The sequence below is a fragment of the Coregonus lavaretus genome (genome assembly GCF_964263955.1).
Source record: "Coregonus lavaretus genome assembly, chromosome: 5".
Taxonomy (NCBI): domain Eukaryota; kingdom Metazoa; phylum Chordata; class Actinopteri; order Salmoniformes; family Salmonidae; genus Coregonus; species Coregonus lavaretus.
Genome location: NC_139992.1, coordinates 47,469,336 through 47,483,000, shown reverse-complemented (window position 1 = coordinate 47,483,000; position 13,665 = coordinate 47,469,336). Strand labels below are relative to the sequence as shown.

Sequence of the window (13,665 nt, the reverse complement as noted above, 5' to 3'; positions counted from 1 at the left end):
TTGGATATGTAGTTATTATTGCAACAGGGAAGTAAAACATGCAGTATTCAGGCTTTATTGAATTATCCCCCCCCCCCCCCCCCCCCCCCATTGTGATTAGCACATGAGCCGTTCACATCTTAGCCCTGGGGGGGGCGATGTTGAGCGAGTTCAAAAATGTCTCTAACGTCAAGAGGTACTCCTCCGGGTGATAGCGTAGATGAGCGGCATGCACAGACTCCTTCAACTTCCTGGTTTCCACAGCAACGCCCCGCTTCCTCCAGAAGTCGATGACCGCCTCCATGGCGACGGGGTCACACAGCGCATCATTCTCGCAGAAGAAGAAGAGCGCCGGGGCGGTGACGGGGCTGTTGTAGAAGACCTGGACTGCGTTGTCGTAGTAGTGCACCGTCTGGGACTTGAAGAGCCAGAAGTATAGCATAGCGGTGTATCGCACCAGGGGCTCGATACGAGGGAACAGGGTCCTGCCCAGGCCTGAGGCACACACAGACACACACACAGATTATTTTATTTACAGATCAAGGTTAATTACATTTACATTCTTGTTAAATCAATTGGATAAACCTATGTCATTTCCCCATACAGTAAACACGTGTAAAAAAAAAAAAACTCAGCAAATACATTTGAATCCAATCAAACATTGTAGAGGAGATAAGGTGGGAGCATGATTACTAGGTCTTCAACACACACAGCAACATTGTGACAAATACAGATGCAAAGTGCAGACCTTTTCTCTGTCACACACCCACACACACACACACACACACACACACTGACCCACATACACACACACATATATACACACACACCGTCTCAGTAACAGATCCCTCTCCTTTCTCAGAGTAATAATCCAAACCGACAATCCTACCTCCTTTCCTTCCCCTTTCTCTCACCTGTAGCCATATGCTCCAGCGACCCAACCACCAGGCTGTCATACACATGTCCTACGACCTGTTGGGCCAGGCCCGGGTACTTGTGTGGCTCCCTGACCATCTGGCTAAGCAGCTGGGTGAAGGTGTACCCGCCAATGGAGAAGGTGTGGACCAGAAGGGGGCGCCCTTTGAAACGTGGGTCGTCCAGGATCTCCAGGACCTCGGCCCCATACTCCAGCCCCCAGCGAGGCCACAGGAAGTGCCACACAGCACTCTCCACAGATAGGATGTCCAGGCCGCGTTCCAGGTAGAGGTCCCGGTACTTCGCCATGGCCCCTGGTTTGGCGCCAAGCCAAGGGAGGAGCAGGAGGAGGGGACGGGAGGAGGAGGAGGAGGGCGAGGATGGAGAGAGGGTTGGTACATCCGAAGCGGAAGGAGTCAGAGTTGAGGAAACGGTGGGGTGAGAGGGCGTGTCTGAGAGAAAGGGGGTGGAGAGGGAATAGGAGGGAAGAGGAGCGTCTAGATGGGAGGATAAGGAGGGGGTGGGGGAGATGGTGGGAGGAGAGGGGGAGGGGGTATCGCCCCCTGGTGTCCGTCTGGTGTAGTAGTAGGTGATGCTTCTGGTGACTCTCTGGGCTATGACCCGCCCCTCTCCCACTAGCGTAGACATGTCTGAGTGGGAGTTACTGTGGGGAGGAAAAAGGGCCAGAATTAGAGCAGGATTGGAAGATTAGTTACAGAGGGGAAAAATTGCCTGTCTGTGCCATCATGCCAACACTTTGTCACTCATTGTCATGTTTGGCTTGATGAGGACAGGAGTTGGCAAGACCACAAACAGATCAGGGACCAGGCCAGGAAATATTAGCAAAACAAAAAATACTAAAAATTAACTTGAGGCATAACCAATATACCTCAAGTGAAATTAATGTATACCCTACATACACAGTCATGTGCACACAGACACACATGCAAGGTTGTGGGATCCAGCTTAGGGGGATCAGGCTGGCAGCTGACTCATTCAGTTAGAGCATAGATAGTAGTTTACAGATACAGACTCAGTTGGTTGTGCAGTTACAGTGTTGTAATGAAGCTATCATGAGACAGTCTAGACAAGTTGCATTGGTCCAGGCACGTGAACAGATAGGGAATTTACCTGTGCAAAGCACATGCACCTTTGCCCTTCCAAAGTGCCCTTTTTGGTGGTGGTATAATTTCCAAAAAATGTTTTTTTTTTTTTTTTTTTAAATTTGTAGTGGTTGTTCTGAACCCACTGCCTGCAATTTGTCTTTAAATTCTCATCTATGCTTCAGTACCAAAAAGTTGTGCATCTTGATTGTTGACCAGTCATCAGATTTGGTGTGCAAAGGCGGTTTAATTTCCTCCAGTTTTACCTGGCAAAAACAGAATAGGCCTACGTTTATCATCCATATAAAATACAGTTTAGCAATCTACTATGGACGCATCTTTGCCAGAACAATAGGCTACCTGGCGATTTAATTGATTATTTTCATTTTTCAGATAGGCCTAGTTTGGTTGGCTACTGGCTATATGTCTAAAGATATGCAGCTGTAACATCGCACTGCCTTCAATATTGTGGGTTTCACTGGGGACGGGGGGACATGTCAAAGGTGTGCTTTAGGATCATGTGGACGCCTCCCAGCACTTGGGTAGGCTGTTTGGAGTGTTTATCAACTGGATAAAAAAATATATGTCCCCCCCACTTCTAAAACCAAAGTTGCGCCCCTGCTTGCAACTGTATTACAATATTTGTGAGGAAGAACAGGGCTACCCGGCTGGCAACAAGCATTCTGTAGGCAGGCGGCCCTTCAAAGTGATGGGGCGGTGCAGACAGAACATGCTTTACATCCGATCCTGCAACCTCTGCTACAAGTAAGCCATGTGATTCTGCTTGCTCTGGACTCCAGAGAAGTGACATGATATATCCCTAGTTGATTCTGCTTGCTCTGGACTCAAGAGAAGTGACATGATATATCCCTAGTTGATTCTGCTTGCTCTGGACTCCAGAGAAGTGACCTGATATATCCCTAGTTGATACTGGCTGCTAACATGAATGACTTTCAGGTCCAAATGCTGGTGTAAAACACAGTTTATTTCTGTAGCCTATCTTGCATTTTGAAAATGCATAACCGTTTGCAACCGTTTATGGCTGTAATGACAGGCTACATCTGTGCAGAGATTGTGCGCGCATGTACTTTTTCAAAAAGTTTGAGAAACACTGGGATACATGATAGTGGCAACAAATGGAGTTGTGTTCATTATAGTAGGCTACAGTATTTCTTACAATCTTCTATTTTGACTGTAATTGTGTTGGTCATTGTTAATAAGTGCAGCATTTATTCCAGTTAAAAATAGTTTTGCAAAATACTTTATCCCTCAGAATGAGCTGCTTTACAGCATTGCTAGCTAGCTACATGCAGCAATAACGCTGTTGTTGGATCGGTTTCATCCAATAGCTAGCTAGCTAACATAATGAAATCAGTAAATTAGCTATTTTTCCCTACCTGACCTTTACATAGCTTAGCTAGCTAGCTATCAATAATATATTTTCCATATGAAACTGCAATTGGACCTCCAAAATGTAGTGTAGGCAAGGTAATCTGGCTAGGTTAGCTAGCTTGGAATTTCTGGCAACTAGCTAGCTATCCAAAAACGTCAGCTAGCTTCTCAGGTAGCCTTAAAAGCTAGCAAGGTTTATATTGGACTTATAGCAAGTAGGCTGTCAACTGAAATGATTTGCTGTCCGGTTATTTGACTAACATTTGTGAGCTATATCGAGGAGCTTGATCTTTGTGATAGCCAGCTAGCTAGCTAAGTTAACATGTCCTTAGCTGCCAAGTTAAATGAGCAGGTGTACTAGCTAGTAGCTAGCTACTCACTAGCTAGTTCTTATTTTTCTTTTAGGTTGTGTGAGTTAGCTGTCAAGGGGCCACTACTGAGTACTCTAGCTAGCTAACTATAGCTAACGCTATTTGATAAACGTTTTATGTTTGTAGCTATCTAGTAACAGTGCTATGTAGATATATATGTGTGCTTGGCTAGTGTTCTATTATAGCTAGCTAGCTAGTTACCTAGCCAAATAATGTGTGTTAGCTTGGCAAACATTAGCATGTAGCTGACGTTACTGTATAGACGAGAAGGCGGGAAGAGTTTGTGCCACTTGACATTTAAGGTAAAGTCTCCCTCTTTACTTTTTTTTTGTTAAAAACATAGCTGTTTTAGTAGGGCATGTCATAATAATGTTGTATGCCATTCCCCTGTTGACAATAGGACATGTTACTACATGATTCCATATGTGTTATTTCATCGTTTTGATGTCTTCACTATTATTCTACAATGTAGAAAATAGTAACAATAAAGAAAAACCCTTGAATGAGTAGGTGTTCTAAAACTTTTGACTCGTTGTGTACATTACTGTATTCTAATTTAATGTGCTGTATTGTGCTAACTGTACTGTACTATACAAATTAAAAGACAATTTCAATATTTAGGACCCTAATCATATAAATGCCATGTTATAGAAGGGTGAAGACACTTTTTTTGAAATATCACTATGTTTTGAGTAACTTCCCGCAGCAGCCGTTGTCTTCCTGAGATGGAAATAGTAACAAAGGCTCCAAAAACAAGCTGCAAAGTTCTCGTTATCATGGTTCATGTCTGTAGGTGTCGGTAAGTTTTGCAGTCTTGAGACAATATCTGACATACAAGTTTGCGCATGAAGTTTCAAATGACACAATTTTTGTTCTATATCGTGGAGCTCCGCCCCATAGGGGAGCTCTGCTCCTATTGGTTTACCCCGCTGCCTAGGCAGCGAACAGCCTGAGACAAAATTATGCACACACCTGCAGCCAATAGGAGTACAGGTGTCCCTATAAGAGGGGACGCTTCCCCTCAATCAGCCTCCCATTATCTTCAACGACTGGACTGGACTGAAGAAGCCGATAAGAAGACGAAGACTCAGGACGAAGAAAACGCAGTCGATTTTCCAGATCATCGACGTCGTCTTAAAATGAGCACACCAGGAGATTTTCCACCCCCAAATGCTATTTTCAGAGCTCAATATCGCTGTTTTTCTATGGTGGCTGCTGACCCCCACAACTTATGTTTTGTGTGTCTAGGGTCACAGCACGCCAGGGACGGCCTCATAGATCCTCCACTATGCGCCAGCTGCGCCCTCCTTTCATTGAAAGAGAGGAAGCAGCGTTGGGCATTTTTTATCAGTGTTAGCCTCAGCTTCTGAGGCATCATCTGAGGGCGCTGACTCAGGAGATGACAGGGATATTGGGGAAGAGATGGATATTCCAGCAGAACAATTCATCCCTCTGACCCATGATTTTAAGACCCCATTTCCATTGGAAAGGGCGAGGTCTTTTTCATCCCTGGGCGATGATGATGCGGGCTCTGAGAATTCAGCAGCCACATCATACGCCACAGCCTCTCTGCGCTCTGACTTTCCAGGGCTCATCGAGAGGGCTGCCGAGCGCCTGCAGATTAAGCTGCCCCCCATTCCCTCCAACCCGGAAGTGGATATGATGGAGGGCGGTCCTTATTCCAGGCCCAGGAGGGCGGCGGAGCCTCTGGGACCGACCATGCCCTCGCTTGGTAAGTATGTGGAGGGCTCATGGGAGGCACCTTTAGAGGCGCGTCCGCCGGCTAAGGCATACCTCCCATTCACCAGAGTATAAGGCAGACAGCAGGGCTTTTCAAGGGGAATCCCTAGGCTCGAGAGCGCCCTGGCTGCGTATCTCGTGCCGGGTTCGAGTCCCTGGCCCTCGTCCAAGAAAGCCGTTCTACCCACACAGAAGGACCGACTCACAGCACAGCTGGTTGAGAAGTCCTTCGTGTTGGGAGCCCAGGCCGTTGCAGCGGCGAATAATATTGCCCTCCTAGCAGCCTCTCTGTCCCGCCTAACAACGGGTAAGTCTGAGCTCACTGGGGAGGAAGTGGATGAGGCGTCCAGAATTTCTGCCGCTATTCTCCACTTAACGCAGGCATCAGCTGTGTGTGCGGGGAGGTCCATGGCCACTTCAGTGGTGGTGGAACGACACCTTTGACTGTCTATGACAGCCATGAAAGAGACAGACGGGGGCGTTCAGTAACGCGGCTCTATCTCTGACGACAGCCTGTTTGGGGTTGCCATCAAAGATGCGATGGAGTGTTTAATGAGGCTTGACGAGGAGAGGAAGCAGCTGGCCAGACACCTGCCACTGGCAGGAAGACTCGGCCCTGCACCAAAACAACCGTCAAGCTCCACTGCCTCAAGTAGACAGGGGTCTACAGCGAGGCGTCGTGCCCGGCGCCATGCAGCGACTTCCAGCAGCAGAGAAGCGGGCCCCGCCCCTCCGGCGGAGCCAGAGGTCCCGACCGTGCCGTTGACGAGAGAGGTCGTCAGAGCGTCTTCTTGGAAGCACCCGAAGGGTGGCCAGAAGAGATGGCACCTATGACGTGGCGAGGGGGCGAGAATGGGAGATGGCACAGTGGCAGGTACGACTGTGCCCACTATTCCCCCCCACCCTTCTGTTGAGGGTATGGAGGGAACTGTTGTTGTTGATGTGTTGAATAAAGAGTTGGCTCCAATTGACTATGTCACAAGAGCGCCCCTTTTCCATGATACATCCGAGAACGTTCAAGCTCCTTCACTCTCTCTCTCTCTCTCTCTCACCACTCTGAGTGTAGCTCATCCCACCAACGTTGCGTAGTTGAACACACACATGAGGCGGGTGTTAAAAAGGTAACAAGGCGCCGCCTTGCTTTACCTCATAAAGACCTCACATTACAGACTTCTAGGAGTGCTGTAGTGAAGGTCTCACATAGCAGACTGCAGTCACAGCCAGGTAATGGAATGATGACGCAATCGCTATTCGGGGACGGCGCTCTGTCTCAGGCTAACGCCTCAGTCAGTGCGGATCAGACCCGTGCTGCGTTCACGGAGGGCCGGGATATCGAGGTTACGAGTTTAACCAACGTATCAGCGCCCCCGTTTCTCTCAGAGCGCGCTAATGTTTCCTCTCCCTTTCTTGGGAGGCCCGCCTTGGGCTGTTCCACCACTTCAGTGTTGGGGAACAGCGGCGGCGAGGGCCGTCGAGGAGAAGAAAAGAGCGCACCCTGGCCCAGTCATCAGATTGTTTATCTGGGGATACAGATAGATACTGTGACGATGAGGGCTCGAATTTCGGACCCTCGAAGGGTTGCTATGTTGCTAGCCCTATGACGGTTTCGTCCGAATCACACGTTAACGGCGCTTTCGGTCATGTCACTCTTGGGTCTCATGTCGTCGGCCCATTTCGTGGTTCCCTGGGACTCCTGCGCATGCGCAAGATACAGCGATGGTTCGCCCAACTACGACTAGACCCAGTGCGTCAACATCGTCGGTGGTGGTTCCCCGCTCAGGGCAGATCTGAACTATTGGAGAGACCAGCGTGTTCTCACACACGGAGTCCCAATAGGCAAAGTGTCCTCCTACATTCCAGTGTTTACAGATGCCTCTCTGACTGGATGGGGAGGGACATGTCAGACCCAAGCGATAGGATGTGTGTGGCCTCTTTCGAGTCGTCACATCAACCTCTTAGAGTTGGAAACGGTTCTACTGGTTCTGACCCACTTCCCGTCTACCCTTCGGGGTCGCGATGTGCTGGTCTGGTCAGACAACTGAACCACAGAAGCTCACATTAATCGCCAGGGAGGAGTCAGGTCTCCTGCACTCCACCGGGCGGCGGAGGAATTGTGGCTGTGGGCTCACGAGCACCTTCGCTCATTGAGAGCAGCACACATTCCAGGCTACTTGAACGTAGGGGCTGACATCATGTCTCGAGGGGGTCCTCGAGACGACGAGTGGCATCTGCACCCAAACATCGTTCTCCAGATTTGGGAACGGTTTAGGAGAGCCAAGGTGGATCTATTCGCGTCACGCGTGAACACGCATTGCCCTCTTTGGTTCTCTCTTCGAGCTCAGGATGAACCGCCACTGGGGAGGGACGCATTTGCGCACCGACCGTGGCCGAGAGTTCTCCTGTATGCTTTCCCACCGCTGTCCTGCATTCTCCCACTGTTAGCCAGGGTGAGATCAGGCAGGCTGTCAATAATATTGGTGGCTCCCAATCGCCCAGGGGCTCCATGGTTCGCAGAGATGATTCAGATGTTGATTGCGCCACCTTGGCCAATTCCACATCAACGGGACGCGTTGTCTCAGGCTGGAGGCGTGATAGGGCAGTTGCCCATAATCGGCCAACCACTGAAGGTTTGGCTCCTGAGAGGGACAGGCTAGAGCGCCGTGGGTTATCTGATTCTTAATCAGAACCATACAGGGTTCACGTGCCAGGTCCACTTCCAGGGTTTATGCCAGCAAATGGAACTTGTTTTCACAGTGGTGTGCCACAGAAAATGTGGACCCCGTGTGTTGTTCTTCTTTGAGAAGCAACGATTGCCCGCCACCATTAAGGTGTTTGTAGCGGCGATTAAGGCTTGTCATGAGGGGTTTGGCAGAGACACTGTCATCAGCCACCCTCTGGTGAAACATTTCCTTTTGGGAACACAAATTGAACCAAATTCCCCTCAAGATGCTGTCTGTGAAGACGGCACTGTTGCTCGCTTTGACTACTGCTAAGCGTGTCAGTGATTTGTGTGCTCTTTCGACGAGACCCGACTGCCTTGCCATTAATGGCGATTTGAGCAGAACAGTGTTACGTCCTAACCCGGCATTTATGCCGAAGATTATTAAGAGCTCATATAGATCACAGACCGTGGAGCTGTGGGCTTTTTCTCCCCATGGGGAGAGTAGAGAGGAAAGGCTCCATCGCCTGTGCCCAGTGCGCGCTTTGGCGTGTTACGTTGAGCGCACAGCAGCGATTAGGTCATCGCCTCAGCTGTTTGTGTGTCACGGTGCGGCTGCACTAGGTAGACCACTTTCGAAACAGCGTCTGTCTCATTGGCTTTGTGAAGGCATTGAGACAGCTTATGAGGCAGCAGGACGACAATTGCCTCAGGGTATAAGAGCCCACTCCACTCTGGGAGTAGCGGCTTCTACTGCCCTTTTCAGAGGAACAGGGGTAGAGGATATCTGTGCAGCAGCGTCGTGGTCGTCACCGTCTCCATTTATCCGTTTCTATCTCTTGGATATGTCTTCTAATTCTTTGGCTCGGTCTGTACTCAGCGTAGCTGATGGGAGGCCTTGAGCTAGGAGAAAGGAATGCAGGACTAAAGGAGGTAGGTCTCTTTCAGGTCCGCTCCTTTAGAGGGAGACATACAGTATATGACATGACTCCTGACTGACATTACATTTACATTTTCGTCATTTAGCAGATGCTCTTATCCAGAGCGACTTACAAATTGGTGCATTCACCTTATAGCCAGTGGGATAACCACTTTCCAATATATATTTTTTTTCTTTCTTTGGGGTGGATGAATGCAATGCCCTCGTTTGGGTGTAGGGACTGATCAGAGCCTGAAGGTACGGAGGTGCCGTTCCCCTCACAGCTCCGTAGGCAAGCACCATGGTCTTGTAGCAGATGCGAGCTTCAACTGGAAGCCAGTGGAGTGTGCGGAGGAGCGGGGTGACTAGAGAGAACTTGGGAAGGTTGAACACCAGACAGGCTGCGGCATTCTGGATGAGTTGTAGGGGTTTAATGGCACAGGCAGGGAGACCAGCCAACAGCGAGCTGCAGTAATCCAGACGGGAGATGACAAGTGCCTGGATTAGGACCTGTGCCGCTTCCTGTGTAAGGCAGGGTCGTACTCTCCGAATTTTGTAGAGCATGAACCTACAGGATCTGGTCACCGCCTTGATGTTAGCGGAGAACGACAGGGTGTTGTCCAGGGTCACGCCAAGGCTCTTTGCACTCTGGGAGGAGGACACAACAGAGTTGTCAACCGTGATGGCGAGATCATGAAACGGGCAGTCCTTCCCCGGGAGGAAGAGCAGCTCCGTCTTGCCGAGGTTCAGCTTGAGGTGGTGATCCGTCATCCACACTGATATGTCTGCCAGACATGCAGAGATGTGATTCGCCACCTGGTTATCAGAAGGGGGAAAGGAGAAGATTAGTTGTGTGTCGTCTGCGTAGCAATGATAGGAGAGGCCATGTGAGGATATGACAGAGCCAAGTGACTTGGTGTATAGCGAGAATAGGAGAGGGCCTAGAACTGAGCCCTGGGGGACACCAGTGGTGAGAGCACGTGGTGTGGAGACAGATTCTCGCCACGCCACTTGGTAGGAGCGACCGGTCAGGTAGGACTCAATCCAAGAGTGAGCCGCGCCGGAGATGCCCAACTCGGAGAGGGTGGAGAGGAGGATCTGATGGTTCACAGTATCAAAGGCAGCAGACAGGTCTAGAAGGACAAGAGCAGAGGAGAGAGAGTTAGCTTTAGCAGTGCGGAGAGCCTCCATGACACAGAGAAGAGCAGTCTCAGTTGAATGACCAGTCTTGAAACCTGACTGGTTTGGATCAAGACGGTCATTCTGAGAGAGATAGCAAGAGAGTTGGCTAAAGGCGGCACGCTCAAGAGTTTTGGAGAGAAAAGAAAGAAGGGATACTGGTCTGTAGTTGTTGACATCGGAGGGATCGAGTGTAGGTTTTTTGAGAAGGGGTGCAACTCTCGCTCTCTTAAAGACGGAAGGGACATAGCCAGCAGTCAAGGATGAGTTGATGAGCGAGGTGAGGTAAGGGAGAAGGTCACCGGAGATGGTCTGGAGAAGAGAGGAGGGGATAGGGTCAAGAGGGCAGGTTGTTGGGCGGCCGGCCGTCACAAGATTCCATCTGGAGAGAGAGGGGAGAAAGAAGTCAAAGCATAGGGTAGGGCAGTGTGAGCAGGACCAGCAGTGTCATTTGACTTAACAAACGAAGATCGGATGTCGTCAACCTTCTTTTCAAAATGGTTGACGAAGTCATCCACAGAGAGGGAGGAGGGGGGAGGGGTAGGAGGATTCAGCAGGGAGGAGAAGGTGGCAAAGAGCTTCCTAGGGTTAGAGGCAGATGCTTGGAATTTAGAGTGGTAGAAAGTGGCTTTAGCAGCAGAAACAGAGGAAGAAAATGTAGAGAGGAGGGAGTGAAAAGATGCCAGGTCCGCAGGGAGTCTAGTTTTCCTCCATTTCCGCTCGGCTGCCCGGAGCCCTGTTCTGTGAGCTCGCAATGAGTCGTCAAGCCACGGAGCAGGAGGGGAGGACCGAGCCGGCCGGGAGGATAGGGGACATAGAGAGTCAAAGGATGCAGAAAGCGAGGAGAGGAGGGTTGAGGAGGCAGAATCAGGAGATTGGAGGGAGAAGGATTGAGCAGAGGGAAGAGATGATAGGATGGAAGAGGAGAGAGTAGCGGGGGAGAGAGAGCGAAGGTTGCGACGGCGCATTACAATCTGAGTAGGGGCAGAGTGAGTAGTGTTGGAGGAGAGCGAGAGAGAAAAGGATACAAAGTAGTGGTCGGAGACATGGAGGGGAGTTGCAGTGAGATTAGTAGAAGAACAGCATCTAGTAAAGATGAGGTCAAGCGTATTGCCTGCCTTGTGAGTAGGGGGGGACGGTGAGAGGGTGAGGTCAAAAGAGGAGAGGAGTGGAAAGAAGGAGGCAGAGAGAAATGAGTCAAAGGTAGACATAGGGAGGTTAAAGTCACCCAGAACTGTGAGGGTGAGCCATCCTCAAGAAAGGAACTTATCAAGGCGTCAAGCTCATTGATGAACTCTCCAAGGGAACCTGGAGGGCGATAAATGACAAGGATGTTAAGCTTGAATGGGCTAGTAACTGTGACAGCATGGAATTCAAATGAGGAGATAGACAGATGGGTCAGGGGAAAAAGAGAGAATGTCCACTTGGGAGAGATGAGGATTCCTGTGCCACCACCCCGCTGACCAGATGCTCTCGGGGTATGCGAGAACACATGGTCAGACGAGGAGAGAGCAGTAGGAGTAGCAGTGTTTTCAGTGGTAATCCATGTTTCCGTCAGCGCCAAAAAGTCGAGGGACTGGAGGGTAGCATAGGCACTGGAGGGTAACTCCGGTTCATTTTAGTGGGAAGTGTTCAGTACAGTAGAGGGAATGTTATGTATCTGCCCACCAGTGTTACTGGGTTGGGGCGGAATGATGAGGGAATCGTTTTTGTAACTTTGTTACACTACTATTAGACCAGTCATAAAGTATTGACGGAATTGTGACGTTATCTATCTGCTGGTTCAGATTAGTATGGCTCATATTCTGGTTATCTGCCCACTAGACATTGGCAATGCCATTGGACTAGGTGGGGCGGATTTGTACCGAGGACACAGTATATTGTATATATATATATATATATGTGTCTTCACCCTTCTATAACATGGCATTTATATGATAAATACAGATTAGTGTCCTAAATACTGAAATTGTCCTTCAACTGCTGTAATTTGATTTCCCAACTTGTGAATCAGATTGTTAATTGGTCCTGTCTGGACCAACTAAATGTGGGGTTTTGGCTCAAGAATAGCCACATTGTAGTTTTATCATCGTATGTCTTATCTTTTGCTTGTGAATAAAATGTACAAATCACAGTCCAACCCTGTCTTTATTGTTGTAGAATTTCTTTACAAGGGCATCTAGCCCAGAGAAAGTGTCTCTTGGAATTTGCGGCCCAAATGAAGCTTTCTTATGGCAGACCTCCGGTTTCATTATGGCAGTATGGCCATAAGGGAACCTTTCCTGAGTTGTTGGCTAAAATGCGGTTACAAGGTGGGTAAATTCTGGCTGAGTTAAGGCTGCCGCATCTGGGCCACTGCAGGGCCCTAATTCCAAATCACATGTGGGCCACACAAAAGTGGCCGATGTGGGCCACGTCCGGGCCAGATAAATTTAGCGACCATATTAGACCCCAAAAGAAGCAAATAAATTCCATGAACTTTGTAAGCTTTGGACAGTTCACACAAATGTGTTAAGCTTTGGACAGTTCAACAACACAACCAAGTGTGTAGCCTGTCTATGTGCTGATATGTGGCAGTCTTACAGGTACATTTTCATCAGAAACAGACCTTTGTTAATATGCTCTACTTCTTCATGCCACAACTTTTATTAGGCAAATACTCAAATGGTTAAATAGCCCCGCATCTGTCATTTTAACATACCCAGTTTCATGCAACTTCTTCAAACAAAGCCAACGTCACACACAGCAAGCAGCGTTCATAGCATTCTGCAACTGTACCCGATGAAGAATTTGAGAATCGTCATAGAGGTTGAATATCTACCCATCCTCCAGTCTTCTTTCTGTGAATTAACCCGTTAAATAGATTCGAGCATTAATTTGACCCGTCTGTTATAAACGAACTCGGTATACGAGTAGGGTGGGAAATAACCACAGCTTTCAAGATCCTGAGTCTATTCGATTTTGCGCCGCCCCGCGTCTGCTTCCGTGTCCTGGTTTTGCTCGTGCGCTTGGTTTCATGCAGTGGGCGCGCAAAAACGAACTCAACTGCGTTATCACATGCGCTCTCCCGTTTACGATTAAACGTCACATGAGAGCCCAGGTCGGTGGTAGCGATCCACGGACATAAATTATATTATATGACATGTCTTTCCGTCACATTTTAGGACTGTTTGAACTGTCATCATTACATTGTAAATAAGTGTAAATGGATAACCTATTTATCATAGTTTCACAAATGTTTGCTCTCGCACGCTCTGACTTCATACATTGTGGACAAGGAACTATTGAGAAAATAGGAACAGGCAGAGTTCGCTTGGCTGTTCGACAGAGGCACATTTGAAATAACATCCTCTTCCTGCCAAGTATGTCGGTGTCTATCCTATGTTATTTAGGCCATGATGGCAGATC

At 48.9% G+C, this 13,665-nt stretch overlaps 1 protein-coding gene across 1 annotated transcript; it reads right to left on the bottom strand.

The window, feature by feature from the left end:
• LOC311129043 (transmembrane protein 53-like) lies at positions 1–13,365 on the bottom strand. The gene is made up of 3 exons (XM_084161300.1): positions 12,959–13,365; positions 894–1,558; positions 1–474 (listed from the first exon to the last, which is right to left on the bottom strand). The coding sequence occupies exons 2-3, from the start codon at positions 1,540–1,542 to the stop codon at positions 113–115; spliced, it is 1,011 nt and encodes a 336-aa protein (XP_084017426.1). The 5' UTR covers positions 1,543–1,558; positions 12,959–13,365; the 3' UTR covers positions 1–112.
• Positions 13,366–13,665: the final 300 nt, after the last annotated feature.

Coding starts and splice junctions, on each gene's coding strand:
- LOC311129043 (XM_084161300.1), bottom strand. CDS start 1,542: ATGTCTACGCTAGTGGGAGAGGGGCGGGTCATAGCCCAGAGAGTCACC. Junction 475..893: donor GCTGGAGCATATGGCTACAG/GTGAGAGAAAGG, acceptor TGTGTGCCTCAG/GCCTGGGCAGGACCCTGTTC.